Source organism: Pristis pectinata, chromosome 14, assembly GCF_009764475.1.
Source record: "Pristis pectinata isolate sPriPec2 chromosome 14, sPriPec2.1.pri, whole genome shotgun sequence".
Lineage (NCBI taxonomy): Eukaryota > Metazoa > Chordata > Chondrichthyes > Rhinopristiformes > Pristidae > Pristis > Pristis pectinata.
The window spans coordinates 5320728-5338566 of record NC_067418.1 but is presented as its reverse complement, the minus strand read 5'-3'; the positions used below and the strand labels follow the sequence as shown (position 1 = coordinate 5338566).

At 46.5% G+C, this 17839-nt stretch overlaps 1 protein-coding gene across 3 annotated transcripts in view; it reads left to right on the top strand.

Moving 5' to 3' along the window:
* The window catches only part of kiaa1549la (KIAA1549-like a), a 266633-nt gene that overhangs the window by 199402 nt on the left and 49392 nt on the right, over window positions 1-17839 (top strand). For all 3 annotated transcript variants that reach the window (XR_007957416.1, XM_052029051.1, XM_052029050.1), the window contains 2 exons: window positions 9878-10062; window positions 17423-17643. Coding sequence is in view for 2 of the 3 variants with exons in the window: in XM_052029051.1 (XP_051885011.1) it covers window positions 9878-10062; window positions 17423-17643 (406 nt within the window). In the remaining variant the exon portion in view is untranslated. The remainder of the gene's footprint in view (window positions 1-9877; window positions 10063-17422; window positions 17644-17839) is intronic.

Sequence of the window (17839 nt, the reverse complement as noted above, 5' to 3'; positions counted from 1 at the left end):
CCTCTGGACCGTCTCCAGGGCCAGCACATCCTTCCTTAGATACAGGGCCCAAAATTGCTCACAATATTTCAAATGTGATCTGACGAATGCCTTATAAACCCTCAGCAGTACATCCTTGCTTTTATATTCTAGTCCTCTTGAAATGTAACTGTTTGATCAAATATTTGGTCACCTACCAAATACCAAGTAATTGCTCACAATATTCCAAATGCTCTACCATCTCCTTCTGTGTCTCTGTGTCAATTTAAGTTTCTTAACAAAGTCATACTGCATAGAAAGGAGCCCTTTGGCCCACCATGTCTGTGCTGACCTTCATGCCTATCCATACTAATCCCACTTGCCTACATTAATTCCACATCTCTCTGTGCCCTGCTCATTCAAGCACCTGGCCAGATGCCTCTTAAATGTTGTTACTGGTCCTGCCTCCACCTCCTCCTCTGGCAGCTCATCCCAGATACCAACTACTTTGAAAAATTTATCCCTCAGATGTCCTTTAAACCTCCCTCTCACCTTTAACCTACACCCTCTAAGTTTAGACACCCCTACCATGGGAAACAAATGAATCCTGTTATTCAGAATCCCTTCCAGCAGCTTTCCCACCACTAATGTAAAACTCACTGGACTGTAGTTCCCTGGCTTAACCTTGCTGTCCTTCTTAAATAAAGGCATAACGTTAAGTATCCTCCAGTCTTCCCGTAGCTAACAAAGGTACAAGCATCTCTTCCAGGGCCTCAACAATCTCCTCCCTTGCTTCCCATAATATCCCAGGATACACCTGGTCAGGCCCTGAGGATTTATCCAACTTCATGCATCTTAAGACCTCCAATACCTTCTCCTTTGTAATGTGGATATGCTCCAGAATATCACTGTTCCTTCCCCTGAACCCACTCGCTTCCCTGACCTCTGCAGTAAGTGCAGGCAAGAAGTGTTCATTTAAAACCTCACCCATTTCCTGTGGTTCTGCACATAGATCACCATACTGCTCCTTAAGGGAATCTACTTTCTCCCTGGCTACCCTTTTGTTCTGAATATACTTACAGGATCTTTTAGGATCCTCTGTTATCTGCCAGGGATGCTTCACGGTTTCTCTTTGCCTTCCTAATTTCTTTCTTAAGTGTACTCCTATATCCCTTATACTTTTCAAGGGACTTGCTTGCCTACACCTGACATATATCTCCTTCTTCTTCCTGACCAGACCCTCAATATCCCTTGTCTCGACTCTTTCTGGCCTTGCTCTTCACTCTAACAGGAGCATATTGGCCCTGACCTCTTTCTATCTCACTTTTGAAAGCCTCCGACTTGCTAGACGTCCCTTTACCTGCTAACAGCCTCTCCCAATCAACTTTTGTGAGTTCTGATCTGATGCCATCGAAACTAGCCTTGCCCCAGTTTAGGACTTTAACTTGAGGACCAGTCCTATCTTTTATCACGACTATCTTGAAACTACTAGAGTTATGGTCACTGGTCCCAAAGTATTAGTATTGGTATTGGTTTATTATTGTCACGTACCGAGGTACAGTGAAAAACTTGCATACCGATCGTACAGGTCAATTCATTACACAGTGCAGTTTCATTGAGTTAGAACAGAGTGCATTGAGGTAATACAGGTAAAATCAATAACAGTACAGAGTAATGTGTCACAGCTACAGAGAAAGTGCAGTGCAATAAGGTGCAAGGTCACAACAAGGTAGATCTTGAGGTCAGAGTCCATCTCATCGTATAAGGGAACTGCTCAATAGTCTTATCACAGTGGGGTAGAAGCTGTCCTTGAGCCTGGTGGTATGTGCCCTCAGGCTCCTGTATCTTCTACCCGATGGAAGAGGAGAGAAGAGAGAATGACCCGGGTGGGTGGGGTCTTTGATTATGCTGGCTGTTTCACCAAGGCAGCGAGAGGTAAAGACAGAGTCCAAAGAGAGGAGGCTGGTTTCCATGACACGCTGGGCTGTGTCCACAACTCTCTGCAGTTTCTTGCAGTCCTGGGCAGAGCAGTTGCCGTACCAAGCTGTGATGCATCCAGATAGGATGCTTTATATGGTGCATCGATAAAAGTTGGTGAGTCCTCCCCTACTGACACATCAACCTCTTGCCCAGCCTCACTTCCTCAAGTGTTGCCCCTTCTCGAGTCTGGCCATCTCCATATTGCTTGATAAAACTTTCCTGTACATACTTAACAAGTTCTTCCCCGTCTAATCTCTTAGAGGCCCAGTCAATATTGGCGAAGTTAAAACCACCTGCTATTACAACACAGTACCTTGGAACGTTTTGTGACAGTAAAGGTATCCTGAACCTTCTCCATAGCCTCCTCATCCTTTAACACACCTCAAATCTCCCCTCAGGTTCCAATCTGTCCTCTGTCTTCAGTGCAGAGACCCGTTGAGCGAGCAGCTCTGGGAATGTTTCATTGCCTTGTTGTAGGTTGGCTGGTTTTGGGGTTTTGTGAAGTCAGGTTAATGCTGAGCAAGGGAAATGAAGGTAGGACATGAAGGAGCCTCACTCAACTCAACAGTCAATGATACTGCAGATGGAATTTAATGCAGGGAAGAGAGAGATGATGAGAACTTGGCAACAAGAATGATGTGGGCCAACATAATTCCAATACCAGAGGACGTGCATTTAAGGTGAGAGAGGGTAGGTTCAGAACAGACGTGAGGGTACGTTTTTTACTGAGAGAATGGTGGATGCCTGGAATGCATTGCCTGATGGGGGTGGTGGAGGCAGATTCATTGGGGGCTTTTAAGAGGGGCTTGGAGGGGCACATGAATGAGAGGAAAATAGAGGGATATGGGCATTCTGTAGGTAGGAGGGAATAGCTATCTCGGCACAACATTGTGGGCCGAAGGGACTGTTCTGTGCTGTACTGTTCTATGTTCTAAAGAGTGTACAGGAACTGATGGAACTGAGGGCTTTGGGGATCTGGTACAGAGAAGATGAGGCTTGGGGCAGATCAGCCATGATTCATATCGAATAACAGGCAGGCTTGAGGGGCCGGAGTGCCTAATCCTGCTCCTATTTTCTTGTGTCATGAGAGAAATAGATTAAGTGTGTCTCTGTTTTAAAATGGGTGAGCCCTTATTTTTAACAGTGATCCCAGCTTTAGAGCTTCCCTCGTGGAAGCATCCTCCTTGTATACACTGAATCCTTGCAAGGGCAGGAGATGCACACCTGTCCTTTCAATTCTCCCTCTCCTCACCATCCAGGTACACAAACTGCCCTTCCAGGTGAAGCAGCAGTTCACTTACACCTCTTCCAACCTCGTGGGCTGTACTCAGTGTTCTCGCTGCGCCTCGTCTACATCGGAGAAACCAGATGCAGATTGAGCGATTGTTTTGCATTCAGGCCACAGGAGTGACCCTGAGCTTCTCGTTGCCTGTCACTTTGATTCTCCATCCCACTCCCACTCTGACCTCTCTGTCTTGTGACCTCCTGCACTGTTACAACGAGACCCTACACAAGCTTGAGGAACAGTCCCTCATCTTCTGTTGGGGCACGTTGCGGCTGTTGGGACTTAATGTCGAATTCTCCAACTTTAGATAACTCACTCTTCCAGCCATATAGGAATCGATCATTTCTGCATGTCATCATTTTAACTCGGTTTTTCTTATTGTGTCCGTGCGGTCTGGCCCATTGGGAATGTCCCACTGCCTCACCATTTACAACACATTATACAATGTGCTTGTAATGTGCAGAGAGTAGTGGACACAGCCCGGTCCATCACGGGCTCAGCCCTCCCCACCACTGATAAATGCTGCCTCAAGAACGCGGCATCTATCATCAAAGATCTCCACAACCCGGGTCATGCCCTCTTCTCGCTGCCACCGTAGTCCCACACAACCAGGTTCAGGAACAGCTACTTTCCTACAACCATCAGGTTCTTGAACCGACCTGCACAACCCTAACCCTATCTCAGCAACAGAACACTAGGGACCACCTCTTACATGACCGTAGACATCTTTGATTGTGCCTTTGTTTTCTTTTGCACTAATGTCTTTCAGTTTTTTTTACTGAATGGTATAATTTTATGTATATTTTATATATAATTTATATTGTGTGTGTTGTCTGTATCTACTTGCCTGTGATGCTGCTGCAATCAAGTTTTTCATTGTACCTGTACCGGACAATAAACTCAACTTGACTAACAGCCACCATTATCCCAGTTGGTCTCACCCTATCAGAGATATTCCTCCTGTTCTACATCCCTTCCCTGCCTTCTTTACCACTGAAAGCTGCCTTGTGTTCCTCTCTTTCCCTTTTCCGATCAAAGGTCTGGAACTTGAAAGTAAACTGTTTCTCCTTCCGCAGATACTGATCTGCTAAATGTTTCCAGCGTTTTCTTCTTTTAGTTCAGATTTCCAATATCTGGATTTTTTTTTGATTTTCAGTTTTCAAGTGGGAGCTGCTTACATGAAATAGCAACTCATGCTGTCAGTTTTAAAGTATGCTGAGAAAGTGGTTAATAAAACACATGGGATTCTCAACTTTCTGTTAGAGAGACAGCGACGTTATGTTAAACCTGTACAAAAGGCTAGCCAGGGCACACTGGAGGATTGCATCCGATCCCATTTTTGGAAGGATGTAAAAATCGGAGAAGGGGTCTGAAAAATTTATTGGAGTGATTCCAGGAACGAAGAATTTTTACTGCAGTGTTAGACTGGAAAACCTGGGTTGTTCTCCATGGACCAAAGAATGTTAAGAGAGAACTGATCAGGATGGACAAGATCACAGAGAGGGAGGTACAGGGAGGCTGTAATAGAGTCGCAGAATAATACCAGCATGGACTCAGGCCCTTCGGCCTAACTCATCTATGCCAACCATGGTGCCCACCAAGCTAGTCCCATTTACCCACATTTGGCCCATATCCCTCTAAACCCTTTCCTATCCATGTACTTATCCAAATGTCTTTGGATCGAACTCTAGTTTAACCACACTTGGGGTATTGTGTTCAGTTCTGGTCGCCTCACCATAGGAAGGATGTGGATGCTTTAGAGATGGTGCAGAGGAGATTTACCAGGATGTTGCCTAGATTGGAGGGCATGTCTAATGAGGATAGGTTGAGCAAGCTAGGGCTTTTCTCTTTGGAGAGAAGGAGGATGAGAGGTGACTTGATAGAGGTTACAAGATGATAAGAGGCATAGATTGAGTGGACAGTCAGAGACTTTTTCCCAGGGTGACAATGGCTAACACGAGGGGGTATAATTTTAAGGTGATTGGAGGAAGGTATAAGGGGGATGTCGGAGGTAAGTTTTTTACACAGAGAGTGGTGGGTGCGTGGAACGCACTGCCTGCAGAGGTTGTGGGGGCAGACACATTAGGGGCATTTAAGAGACCCTTAGATAGACACACGAATTATAGAAAAATGTAGGGCTCTGTGGGAGGGAAGGGTTAGATAGATCTTTGAGCAGGATAAAATGTTGGCACAACATCATGGGCTGAAGGGCCTGTACTGTTCTGTAATGTTCTATGTTCTTTTAAATGTTATTATTGTACTTGCCTCAACCACTTCCTCTGGCAGCTCGTTCCATATACAAACCACCCTCTGTGTGAAGAAGTTGCCCTTCAGGTCCCTTCTAAATTTTTCACCTCTCATTTAAACCTATGCCACTCTAGTTTTTAGTTCCCCTTCCTTGGGAAAAAGGACTGTGTGCATTCACCCTGTCTATACACCTCGATAAGGTCACCCCTCAGTCTCCTACGTTCCAAGGAATAATATCCTAGCCTGCCCAACCTCTCCCTATAACTCGGCCCCCGAGTCCTGGCAGCATCCTTTGTAAATCTTTTCTGCACTCTTTCCAGTTTAATGCTGTCTTTCCTGGATGGTTGTGAAAGACCAGAGTGATAGAAATTTAAAATCCTCCTGCAAAGATACAGGAGGAGAGTGAGGAGAAACTTTTAGATGCAGTGAGCTGTTAAAAATTTGGAGCTTACACCTGCACAGATATTGGAAGCAGAATCGATTCCAACTCCAGACTAATCAGAATCAGATTTATTATCACTCACTTATATGGCGTGAAATGTGTTGTTTTGCAGCAGCAGTACAGTGCAAAGACATAAAATTACTATAAATTACAAAATAAATAAATAGTCCAAAAACTAAGGAATAACGAGGTAGTGTTCATGAGTTCATGGACCATTCAGATATCTGATGGCGGAGGGGAAGAAGCTGTTCCTGAATCGTTGAGTGTGGGTCTTCAGGCTCCTGTACCTCCTCCCCGATGGTAGTAACTAGAAGAGGGCATGTCCCGGATGGTGAGGGTCCTTAGTGATGGATGCTGCCTTCTTGAGGCACTGCCTCTTGAAGATGTCCTCGATTGTGGGGAGGGTTGTGCCCGTGATGGAGCTGGCTGAGTCTACAACCCTCTGCAGCCTCTTGCAATCCTGTGCATTGGAGCCTCCATACCAGGGGGTGATGCAACCAGTCAGAATGTTCTCCGCCGTACACCTGTAAAAATTTACAAGAGTCTTTGGTGAATCTCCTCAGACTCCTAACGAAGTAGAGGCATACTGCACAGAAACAGGCCGTTCAGCCCAGCATGTCCATGCTGACCATCGAGCACCCATCTACAACAGTCCCATTTCCCAGCACTCGGTCCATCACCATCTCTGCCTTGACGGCTCAAGTGCTCGTTCACCTCCTCCTTGAATGATGCAAGACCAACTCCCGAAATGCAGCAGAAGGAGGTGGGAATGTTGCCTTGTCTGCAGTGCAGTTTATTTGATCGGGCTTTAAACCTGTGCACTATAAACCATGCACTTCACCCATGTTTGTGCTTGGTTGGTGCACTCCAGATCTCCACCTGGCTCCCACCCCACCTCCTGTTCCAGTTTATCAGCTTACTGTCAATCTGGGTTTCTGAACGGGAACGTGATGTGCACTTCAGGGAAAATAATTCGGAAGGCTGAGGGGGAAAGAGATTGGAATGGGACTGATGAGCTTGCTCTCCCTGGTGTTGGCATGGACATGATTGACTGACTGGCCTCCTCTCTGTGTTGTAATGATCGATGATTCTATATTTTCTGCACACACTGTAATATTTGTTCAATCCTTGTTTAAATTTGAACAGCAGGAGGGTTTTTTTTGTTTGAAGTAAGAGGGCTTTTTGTAGTTGAGGAGTTTGATGAAAAGGCATTGAATGTGTGCATGACAGGCGGTCAATATAGACGTGGAGTTATTGATTACGCTTTGGATCGGAGTGCCATTGATAAGACAAGTAGATAGTAGGAATATGTCAAAATGGGAGCTGCTTACATGAAATGGCAATTCATGCTGTCAGTTTTACACTTAGCACAGCTATCAGTGAACCGCTCTGCATTCTTCAGAGTTTGAACATGCAAACCATGCTTTTCATTGGTATTGGTATCCACTCACTGACACACAGCTAATTCTTATCCACAGAGGAATCGCGGATAGATGTAGACCTTGCTGATGTCACGTGATAGCCATGGATTCATACAGCACAGATAAAAGCCCTTCAGCCCATCATATTCATGCCAACCATCAAGTATCTACCTATACCAATCCCTTTTTACAAGCACTTGGTCATTGGGCTTTCATGCCTTGGTGATTCAAGTATTTGTCACACCAGATTCGTTCTTCCACTATTAAATCTGTTTAAAATAAAACTTCTGAACAAAAACCTCACTGATATACAAGTCAAGTCAACTTATTGTCATGTGAACAAGTACGGTGAGGTACAGGCTACAATGAAAAACTACTTGCAGCAACACCACAGGCACATAGATTCAGGCAACACACAGGACAGAAATTATACATAAATTATACAACAGTGAAGAAAAAAGACTACGAAACCAGACATTAGTGCAAAAAAAAAACCACATTCAGAGACAAGTCCATGGCAGTGCAAGAGGTGGTCCGTAGTGTTCCATTGCTGCAGGTCAGTTCAAGAACCTGATGGTTGAAGGTTGTTCCTGAACCTGGTGGTGTGGGACTTAAGGCTTCTGTACCTCCTGCCTGACGGTAGCATTTGTGCACCCCTGTCACAGTGGAAAACAGAAGATCTAGTGGACATACAGTATATATGCAGGGAGAGATTCGTAGTCAAACAATGAGGGTCTTGCTTTATGTCTTGCACTGTACTGCTGCCGCAAAATAACAAATACGACGGCATGTCAATAATAATAAATCTGGTTCTGATGAGACTTGGAGAGAAGGTCCAACAGTGGATACCTGGGGCGAAGAAGTTGAGGTATGAAGAGAGATTGAGCAGCTTGGGGCCCTACTGAATGGAGTTTGCAAGACTAACAATCTTACCAAAACCTGGAAGATTCTGAGGGGGATTGACAGGAAGGATGCTGAGAGAATGTTTTTGGTAATTGGTAATTGGTTTATGATTGTCACATGTACTGAGATACAATGAAAAGCTTTGTTTACATGCCATCCAGACAGATCATTCCATGCATAAGTACATCGAGGTAGTGCAAAAGAGAAAAAAGAACAGAATGCAGAATATAGTGTTGCAGCTACAGAGAAAGTGCAGTGCAGGTAGACAAATAAAGTGCAAGGGCCACAACGAGGTAGATTGGGAGATCAAAGGTTCAGGAGAAACAAAGGACTGTAGATGCTGGAATCTAGATGAAAAACACAATGATGCTGGAGGAACTCAGCAGGCCAGGCAGCATCCGTGGAGAAAAGCAGACCGTCAGCATTTCGGGTCAGGACCCTTCTTCAGGACTGAAGATAGGAAAAGGGGAAGCCCAATATATAGGAGGGAAAAGCAGAGCAGTGATAGGTGGACAAAAGAGGGGAGGTGGGGTGGGCACAGGGTGGTGATAGGTAGATGCAGGTAAGAGATCAAAGGTTCATCTTCTCCCACTCCCCTCTACTGGAGCAATTTACAGTAGCCAATTAACCTAGCAAGGAAACCGGAGCACCCAGAGGAAACCCACGCAGTCACAGGGAGAACGTGCAAGCTCCATTCACACAACACCTGAGGTCAGATTTAAACCGGGGTTGCTGGAGCTGTGAGGATGCAGTGCTAACTGCTGCATCAGTAGGTGCCAGAGTGGTCAAGCAATGACGCATCACTGGTCTCGCCTTCCTGGATATTTGCCTGATATCTTGTCGGCAGCTGTATAAACTTTGATGAGGCCACATGTGGAGTTCTGTGTGTAGTTCTGGTCGCCCCATTACAGAAAGGAATTTGGAGAGGGTGCAGAAGAAGTTCACCAGGATGCTGCCTGGATTGGAGAGTACTAGCTATGAGAGGTTGGACAAAGTTGGGTTATTTTCTCTGGAGCATCGATAGGTTGATGGGTGATAGAAGATAGAAGTTAGAAACCTGATAGAAGTTTACAAAATTATGAGAGGCAGAGATAGGGTTGACAATCAGAATCTTTTTTTCCTGGGATGGAAATGTCAAATACTGCAGGGCATAGGTTTAAGGTGAGAGCGGGGAAAATTTAAAGGAGATTTATGAAACATTTTTTTTTAACACAGAGTGGTAGGTGCCTGGAACGAGCTGCCAAGGGGAAATGGTGGAAGAAGATACGACAGCAACGTTTAAGAGGCATTTAGACAGGAATATGGAAGAGGCAGGGAATGGACAGATACAGACTTCGTGCAGGCAGATGCGCAGTTTAATTTGGAATCATGGTCGGCACATACATTGTGGGTCGAAGGGCCTTTTCCTGTGTTGTACTGTCCTATGTTCCATGTTAACCTACCAAAACACTTCTGGATTCATTATTGGCTTTACACATTGAATGTTCCTTCCTTAAGGCATTGGGGACGTTGGTGATAGCTTGCTTTCACTGGAGAGAGAGGACCTCCGAGTGATTTGTTGCCAGAAAGTCTTGACCCTTTTGACCGTTGTGTTGTCTTTTCTTTGTCATGATCTGACGTACGTTGCCTGCCGACCACCAGTCCCCGTCAGTGATGAGGAAGAGAGCGCCACGCTGTTTGAACATGTCTCCAAGACGTCGGACGATCCGTTTGACACACCCTCGGGGTCTGTTCAGCTCCTGTCCATCAAGCCGCTGACCGCACACCCTGGTTACGCGCAGTCCGGCTCAGAGAAGAGCCCAGAGATGGCGGCTGTCAATGGGGAGGTAAGTCCAATGATTCCCCCTTACCCTCAGGTAAAGGTGTGCAGTGGGATCCTGCCAAGGGAGTTGTCTATCATCGCAATTTACGGTGTGGAGGGAGGGCATTCGGCCCCAAATTGCCCATGCTGGTCAAAGATGGGTTAGGTTCATGCAGTTCCCCAACTCTCCACCCCATAGCCCTGCAGCCACAGCTCCTCCAGCACTCGTCCAGAGACTTCTTAAATATGGTGAGGGTTTCTGACCCCACCTCGCCACTCGTTGAGTGAAAAAAGATATCTTTATTAGTCACATGTACATCGAAACACACAGTGAAGTGCATCTTTTGTGTAGAGTGTTCTGGGGGCAGCCCGCAAGTGTCGCCACGCTTCTGGCGCCAACATAGCACGCCCACAACTTCCTAACCCGCAGGTCTTTGGAATGTGGGAGGAAACCGGAGCGCCCGGAGGAAACCCACACAGACACAGGGAGAACTCCTGATCGACAGCGGCGGGAATTGAACCCGGGTCGCTGGCGCTGTAATAGTGTTATGCTAACCACTGCCCCTCTAGTCCTTAAATCTATCCCCTCCAGATTTACTGAACTCTTAGGGAATTAAGTCCTTCCTGGTTATGGATACAGTCATACACCATGGAAACAGGCACTTCAGCCCACTGACGTGCTGATCATCAAGTATCCACTTGGCACTAATGCCATTTTATTCTCCCCACATTCCCATCAACTCTCCGCAGATTCTCCCACTCACCCGCACATTCGGGGGTAATTTACAGTGACCAATTAATCTACCGACCCCCACGTCTTTTACATGTGGGAGGAATCCAGTGCAGCGGGGGAAGCCCACACAGACGCAGGGAGAACATGCAAACTCCACACTTTGGTATTGGTGTTGGTTTATTATTGTCACTTGTACTGAGGTACAGTGAAAAACTTGTCTTGCATACCGATCGTACAGGTCAATTCATTACACAGTGCATTGAGGTAGTACAGGGTAAAAACAATAACAGTATACAGAGTAAAGTGTCACAGGTACAGGGAAGTGCATTGCAGGTAGACAATAAGGTGCAAGGTCAAACAAGGTAGATTGTGAGGTCAAGCGTCCATCTCATCGTAAAAGGTAACTGTTCAATAGTCTTATCACAGTGGGAAAGAAGCTGTCCTTGAGCCCGGTGGTACGTGCCCTCAGGCTCCTGTATATTCTGCCCGATGGGAGAGGGGAGAAGAGAGAATGTCCCGGGTGGGTGGGGTCTTTGATTATGTTGGCTGCTTCACCAAGGCAGTGAGGGGCATAGACAGAGTCCATGGAGAGGAGGCTGGTTTCCGTGATGTGCTGAGCTGTGTCCACAACTCTCTGCAGTGTCTGTGGTCCCGGGCAGAAGCAGTTGCCCGTACCAAGCCGTGATACATCCAGATAAGATGCTTTCTATGGTGCATCGATAAAAATTGGTGAGTGTCAAAGGGCGCATGCCAAATTTTTTAGCCTCCTGAGGAAGTTAGAGGCGCTGGTGAGCTTTCTTGGTCATGAAGTCTACGTGGTTGGACCAGGACAGGCTTTTGGTGATGTTCACTCCCAGGAACTTGAAGCTCTCAACCCTCTCGACCTCAGCACCATTGGTGTAGACAGGTGCGTGTGCACCGCCCCCTTTCCTGAAGTCAATGACCAGCTCTTTTGTTTTGCTGACATTGAGGGAAGGGTTGTTGTCATGACACCATTCAAATACACAGCACCTGAGGTGAGGATTGAACCCAGGCCACTGGAGCTGGGAGGCAGCAGCACTACCTGCTGCTTGCTGATCTGTCCCACCTCCCACTGTGCCCACGTACCCTGTCCACTGATCCCATCTGTGGACTGGAGCTGTCGTCCTCAATACAACCAGCCAAGGGATGATGGATCATTCCAATACCTGAAACCATGAGCATGTTATTGCAATATGTGAAGGTTAAGATAGTTGAAAACTAATCCCAAAATCTTCTGCGCACTAACAGTATCTGAGAATATGCAAAGCCGGATCTCAGAAGGACATGGAGCCAGGAGGGGTTTCAACAACAATTGGCACACAAAAGTTGATGGAGCAGAATGGTTTGACATCTTGCCCAGAAGACATCTCTCTCTGAGAGTGCATTAACCCCTCAGTACTGCACCCCTGTCACCCTCCTATATATTGGGCTTCCCCTTTTCCTATCTTCAGTCCTGAAGAAGGGTCCTGACCCGAAACGTTGACCGCCTGCTTTTCTCCACGGATGCTGCCTGGCCTGCTGAGTTCCTCCAGCATCATGGTGTTTTTCATCTGGATTCCAGCATCTTCAGTCCTTTGTTTCTCTGCACCCATGTCAGTCTAGATAGGGAATGGGTGTTCCTGACAGCTGGCCTGTGGTTCAGTGGAGAATCACCCGGTGCCTGCAATGGGTGTGCCAGTGTGATCTGGACTGCTGTGTCTCACCACAGCAGTGTAAAGGCATGGACCATGCTGGAGATCAGATGTGGGTTTACCTGAGTCCAGCACTTCCATAATTTAATGAGCTGAGTGGATGTTACCCCTTGAGTCTCACCTGAAAACATGGAACATCGAACAGCACAGCACAGGAACTGCCCCTTCTGCCTACAATGTTGTGCCAAACTAATTAACCTAATGACACCTAATCCCTTCTGCCTGCACACGGTCCGTATCCCTCCATTATCTGCATATTAATGTGCCTGTCTAAGAGCCTCTTAAATATCTCTATCATATCTGCCTCCACCACCACCCCTGACCGCACATTCCAGGCACCCACCGCGCTCTCTGTAAAAAAATCCTTGCCCCACACACCACCTTTGAACTTCCCTCTCTCACCTTAAATACATTGCCTTCTAATGTTAGACATTTCAACCCTGGAAAAAAGATACCTGCTGTCTACTCTGTCTATGCCTCTCATAATCTTATAAACTTCTATCAGGTCTTCCCTCAGCCTCTGCCACTCTAGAGAAAACAACCCATGCTTGTTGAACCTCTTCTTAGAGCACATGCCCTCTAATCCAGGCAGCATCCTGGTGAACCTCTTCTGCACCCTCTCCAAAGCCTCGACATCCTTCCTATAATGGGGAGACCAGAACTGAATGCAGTACTCCAGAAGTGGCCTAACGAGAGCTTTATAAAGCTGCAACATAAATTCCTGACTCTTGAACTCAAAGACAGACAACCTTTTCTCAAGTAGTGACCTTTTATGGGTCAGCTTAACAAGTGCCTTCTGGAAATCCAAATACACTACATCTACTGGTTCCCCTTTATCCACCCTCCAACAAATTTGGTCAACCCAATTTCCTTTTCACAAAAGCCGCGAACAGATGCACACATCAATAAAAAAAGCTGTTGAGGGATGCTGCAAGGATATATTTTACTTCTATACCACCTACCTATATACCAGCTGAAATGCAGTCAGTGATGTTGGATAAACAGCAGTTGAAACATAATAATGCTCAGTGAAGTCCCACAAAATGTAACAAGTGCTGAGCACAAACACAACTTCTGGAAGATGTCAGATTGCCAAAAATGATTTGGAACTCTCTGTGGCAGCTCTGAGGCTTCTCCCAAAGCACGTTGGGTTCGAAGAACATAAGGAATAGAAAACAGGGCGACTCACAAACGGTGCGTCAGAATGACAAACACTGCTTAGGTGCCTTTTGGACAGCTCATGAAACAGCCCTTTCGCTTTCCCCATCTCTCCTGTGTTGGCCTCTCACCTCTCTCTCGGTGCATAATGCATTCTCTTTTGTTGTGTGTGTGTCTTTCTCTGTTTTTCCCCTCTCTATCTTATCGTCTTTACCTGTTATTTCCACTCTTCCCATTATAAGACATTGCGTGTCTCCACCTTGCTCTCTATTGTTCTCTCTTTCTTTCTTCAGACCTCTCCCTATTACCTTCTATCTCTCTTTCTCTATTACTCAATATTCTCTATTGCCCAATATTTCTCCCTCATACTCGCCCCTGCTCTCTCTCTCCCTCATTTGCTTCCTATCTCTCTTTTTCTAATACCCTCTTTATCTCTTTCTCTCTACAGCCCAATATCTCTCTTTTACTCTCTATTCCTCCCTCACTATTATCTCTTTTTCTATTACTTCTCTATCTATTATCATTTCTCTCTCGCTCATGCTCTCAGTCTCTGTAGCCCCATTTCCCTGTTTCTCGTTCTCTCTATTACCTGTACCCTTCCCTATCTATTGCCAATTATTTCTCTCCTCCTCTCTCACTCTCTGTCTGTTTATCTCTCTCGCTTGCTTTCTCTCTCGCTCTCTCTGTCTCTCCCCAGCCCTATCTATTTTTCTTATTAAGTAGTAGATTCTGGTCCTCCTCACTGCCTCGTGATGCTTTTAGGAGAAGCACAAAGAGTTGTTTGCAGACACCGCCTCTCTGGCAGAAATTAACAGCCAAGAAGGCCATTTGGCCCATAATGTTCCTTCTGACCAAAAGAGAGCTGGCCAGCCTAACCCTGCTCCCCAGCTCTCAATCTGCACCCCGGCAAGTTGTGGCTCATCCAGGCACCAGTGGTACTCTGGGCCCTGGAGATGCCTTGTGATCAGGTGATGCGGTGGGAGGGTCAGGAGCTGGCAGGTTGAGGTGAGTCTTGTTGTCGGACGCCCAGGATGCTCCAGGTCCTACCAACCTTTCAGACCGAGAGTTCCAGACCCCCCTCCAGTAACACCCTCACACTGGGAGGGTGTGAAAATATACATGGAGACACAGAAGAGGTTTACTGTAATGGTTCCAGGGATGAGGGATCTCAGCTCCTGGGTTAGTCCGTAATGATTCTATTATATAGATGTTCTCAGAATTTATGTTTACTCCAGAAAATAATTGCAAGAGTTTCTCTTTCTCTCTCTCTCTCTCTCTATCTCTCCTCTCCTCTCTCTCTCTCTCTCCTCTCCTCTCTATCTCTGTCTCTCTCTCTGTCTCTCTCTCCTCTTTCTCTCTCACTCCCTCCCTCCCTTCCACCCTCCCTTTCTTGCTCTCTCCATCACTTCACCACTAAGTTCAGGTCCCAGGACGAACTCCAAAATCTAGACCCACACTCTGGTGCAGTGCTGAGTCAGGGCTGAACTGTCAAAGGTGCCTTCTTTTGAAAGGACATTAAACTCGGAGATCACAGAGTCATACAGCACAGAAACAGGCCCTTTGGCCCAACTGGTCCATGCTGACCAAGATTCCCATCGAAGCTAGTCCCATTTGCTTGCGTTTGGCCCATATCCCTCTATCCACGTACCTGTCCAAGTACCTTTCATATGTAGTTAACTTCAACCACTTTATCTGGCAGCTCATTTCCATATACTGACCACCCAAAGTTGCCCCTCGGATTTCTATTAAATCTTTCCCCTCTCACCTTAAACCCATGCCCTCTAGTTCTTGATTCCCCAACCCTGGGACAAAGGCTGAGTGCATTCACCCTATCTGTGCCCTTCATGATTTTATACACCTCTATAAGGTCACCCTTCATTCTCCTACGCTCCAATGAATAAAGTCCCATGTTCTCTATATTCTCAGCTGAACGTAAAAGATCCCATGAGAGCATTTCAAACAAGAGCAGTGGTGTTCTCCTTGCTGCCTGGCTGATATGTATTCCTCACAAACTGCAAAGAAGTTACGGTATCAATTCCAATAATCCGCTATCCAAATATTCGGAAATGCCAATAGTTCAACATAAGGCACATCACCTGATGTCAAAGTTGAGTTCATTATCATATGCACACGTGGTGTACAAGATGATAAGAGGCATAGATCGAGTGGACAGTGAGAGACTTTTTCCCAGGGCGACAATGACTAACACGAGGGGACATAATTTTAAGGTGATTGGAGGAAGGGAAAAGGGGGATGTCAGAGGTAAGTTTTTTACACAGAGAGTGGTGGGTGCGTGGAACGCACTGCCGGCAGAAGTGGTGGGGGCAGATACATTAGGGACATTTAAGAGACTCTTAGATAGACATACAAATGATAGAGAAATGGGGAGCTATGTGGGAGGGAAGGGTTGGATAGATCTTAGAGCAGGATAAAATGTTGGCACAAGATTGTGGGCCGAAGGGCCTGAACTGTGTTGTAGTGTCCTATGTATGCACAGGGACAATGAGAAACTTACTTGCAGCAACATCACGGGCACATGGTATTATATTGGCAGCATTCGCAAGAAAAACATAAACATAAATTATAAACAATTTTTACAAGAAAGAACACAATTAGAACAAAAAAAAACAAAAGTCCCTTTTAGTGCAAAGTTATCAAAGTGGTCATAGTGTTGCTATACTGAGGCAGTGATTAGGGTTGTGATGGTTGGTTCAAGAACCGAATGGTTGAAGGGAAGTCGCTCTTCTTGAACCTGTTGGCTGTGTTCCCCTTCCACTCACTCAGGCCCCGGTTCTTACGCTTCCTTTAAACTTCCTGCTTCACTGGAAAACTTATTATAATATTGGGCAACCTCTAATGAACGTGAATTTAAAATGTGTTGACTAATTAATAGGAATAGCATTCAAAGTTCCAGAAAATCTACCAGTCTGGTATCACCCAACCATGCCGGACAATTGGAGTTTTCCTCTGTCTTGTCATTGTCATTATCTGTGGGGAGGTTGCTCTTCACAAATTAGCTACTTACAATTGTGGCTACACTTCTAAAACAGTTTTCATTGGTTGCAATGTACTTTTAAGACATTTCAAATCCTTAAGAGGCAGTGTGGAAATGAAATCAGAGACACAAGAGGTTCTGCAGATGCTGGATTCTGAGCAACACACACAAAATGCCGGAGGAACTCAGCAGGTCAGGCAGCATCTGTGGAGGGAAATGAACAGTCAGACATTTCGGGTCGAGAACCTTCATCAGGACTGGAAAGGAAGAGGGCAGAAGCCAGAATAAAAGGGTGGGGGGGGGGGAGGGGGAGGAGCACAAGCCGGCGGGTGACTGGTGAGTCCAGGTGAGGGGGGGAAGGTAGGTGGGTGGGGGAGGGTAGGGGGTAAAAGGGAGCGATGTGAGAAGCTGGGGGGTGATCGGTGGAAGAGGCAAAGGTCTGAAGAAGAAGGAATCTGACAGGAGAGGACAGTGGACCACGGAATAAAGGGAAGGAGGTGGGCAGGTCATGAGGCGGGGGAGGGGTAAGAGAAGGGGTGAAGGGGCCACATGAATGAGGGAAAGCAGGGGGGGGGGGTGGTTACCGGAAGTTAGAGAAATCGATGTTGGTGCCGTCAGGTTGGAGACTTCTAAGGCGGAATATGAGCTGGTGCTCCCCCAACCTGCATCTGGCCTCAATGTGGCAGTAGAGGAGGCCGTGGACAGACATGTCCATGTGGGAATGGAAAGTGGAATTGAAGTGGTTGGCCACCGGGAGATGAAGTTCTTTCTTTTTTGTCCTCACTAGGTGAACAAAGCCCTGAAGCAGAAATCTGACATTGAGCACTATCGAAACAAGCTCCGCCTGAAGGCGAAGAGGAAAGGCTATTATGACTTCCCCGAGGTGGAGAACAGTCAGCCAGGCTTGGAGCAGCAGAGGAAGATCTACGAGAAGGGGCAGATGGAGGTCAGTCGCGCGTTGGAGACCGAGGTCCGGGGATCGTCCACGTTCTCCGAAGCCAGAAACAGGTAAGGACAGTGGAAGGTGAGCTATCTGGGATCGGGGCGGGGAAATTCAATGACCTCGAGTTAATCCGAACTTGACTGCTTTTCAGAGAGGACACAAGAGACTGCAGATGCTGGAATCTGGAGCAGCAAACAAAATTCTGGAGGAACTCAGCGGGTCGGGAAGGCTGGTGCAATCAGATTAGATTAGTTAGCTTAT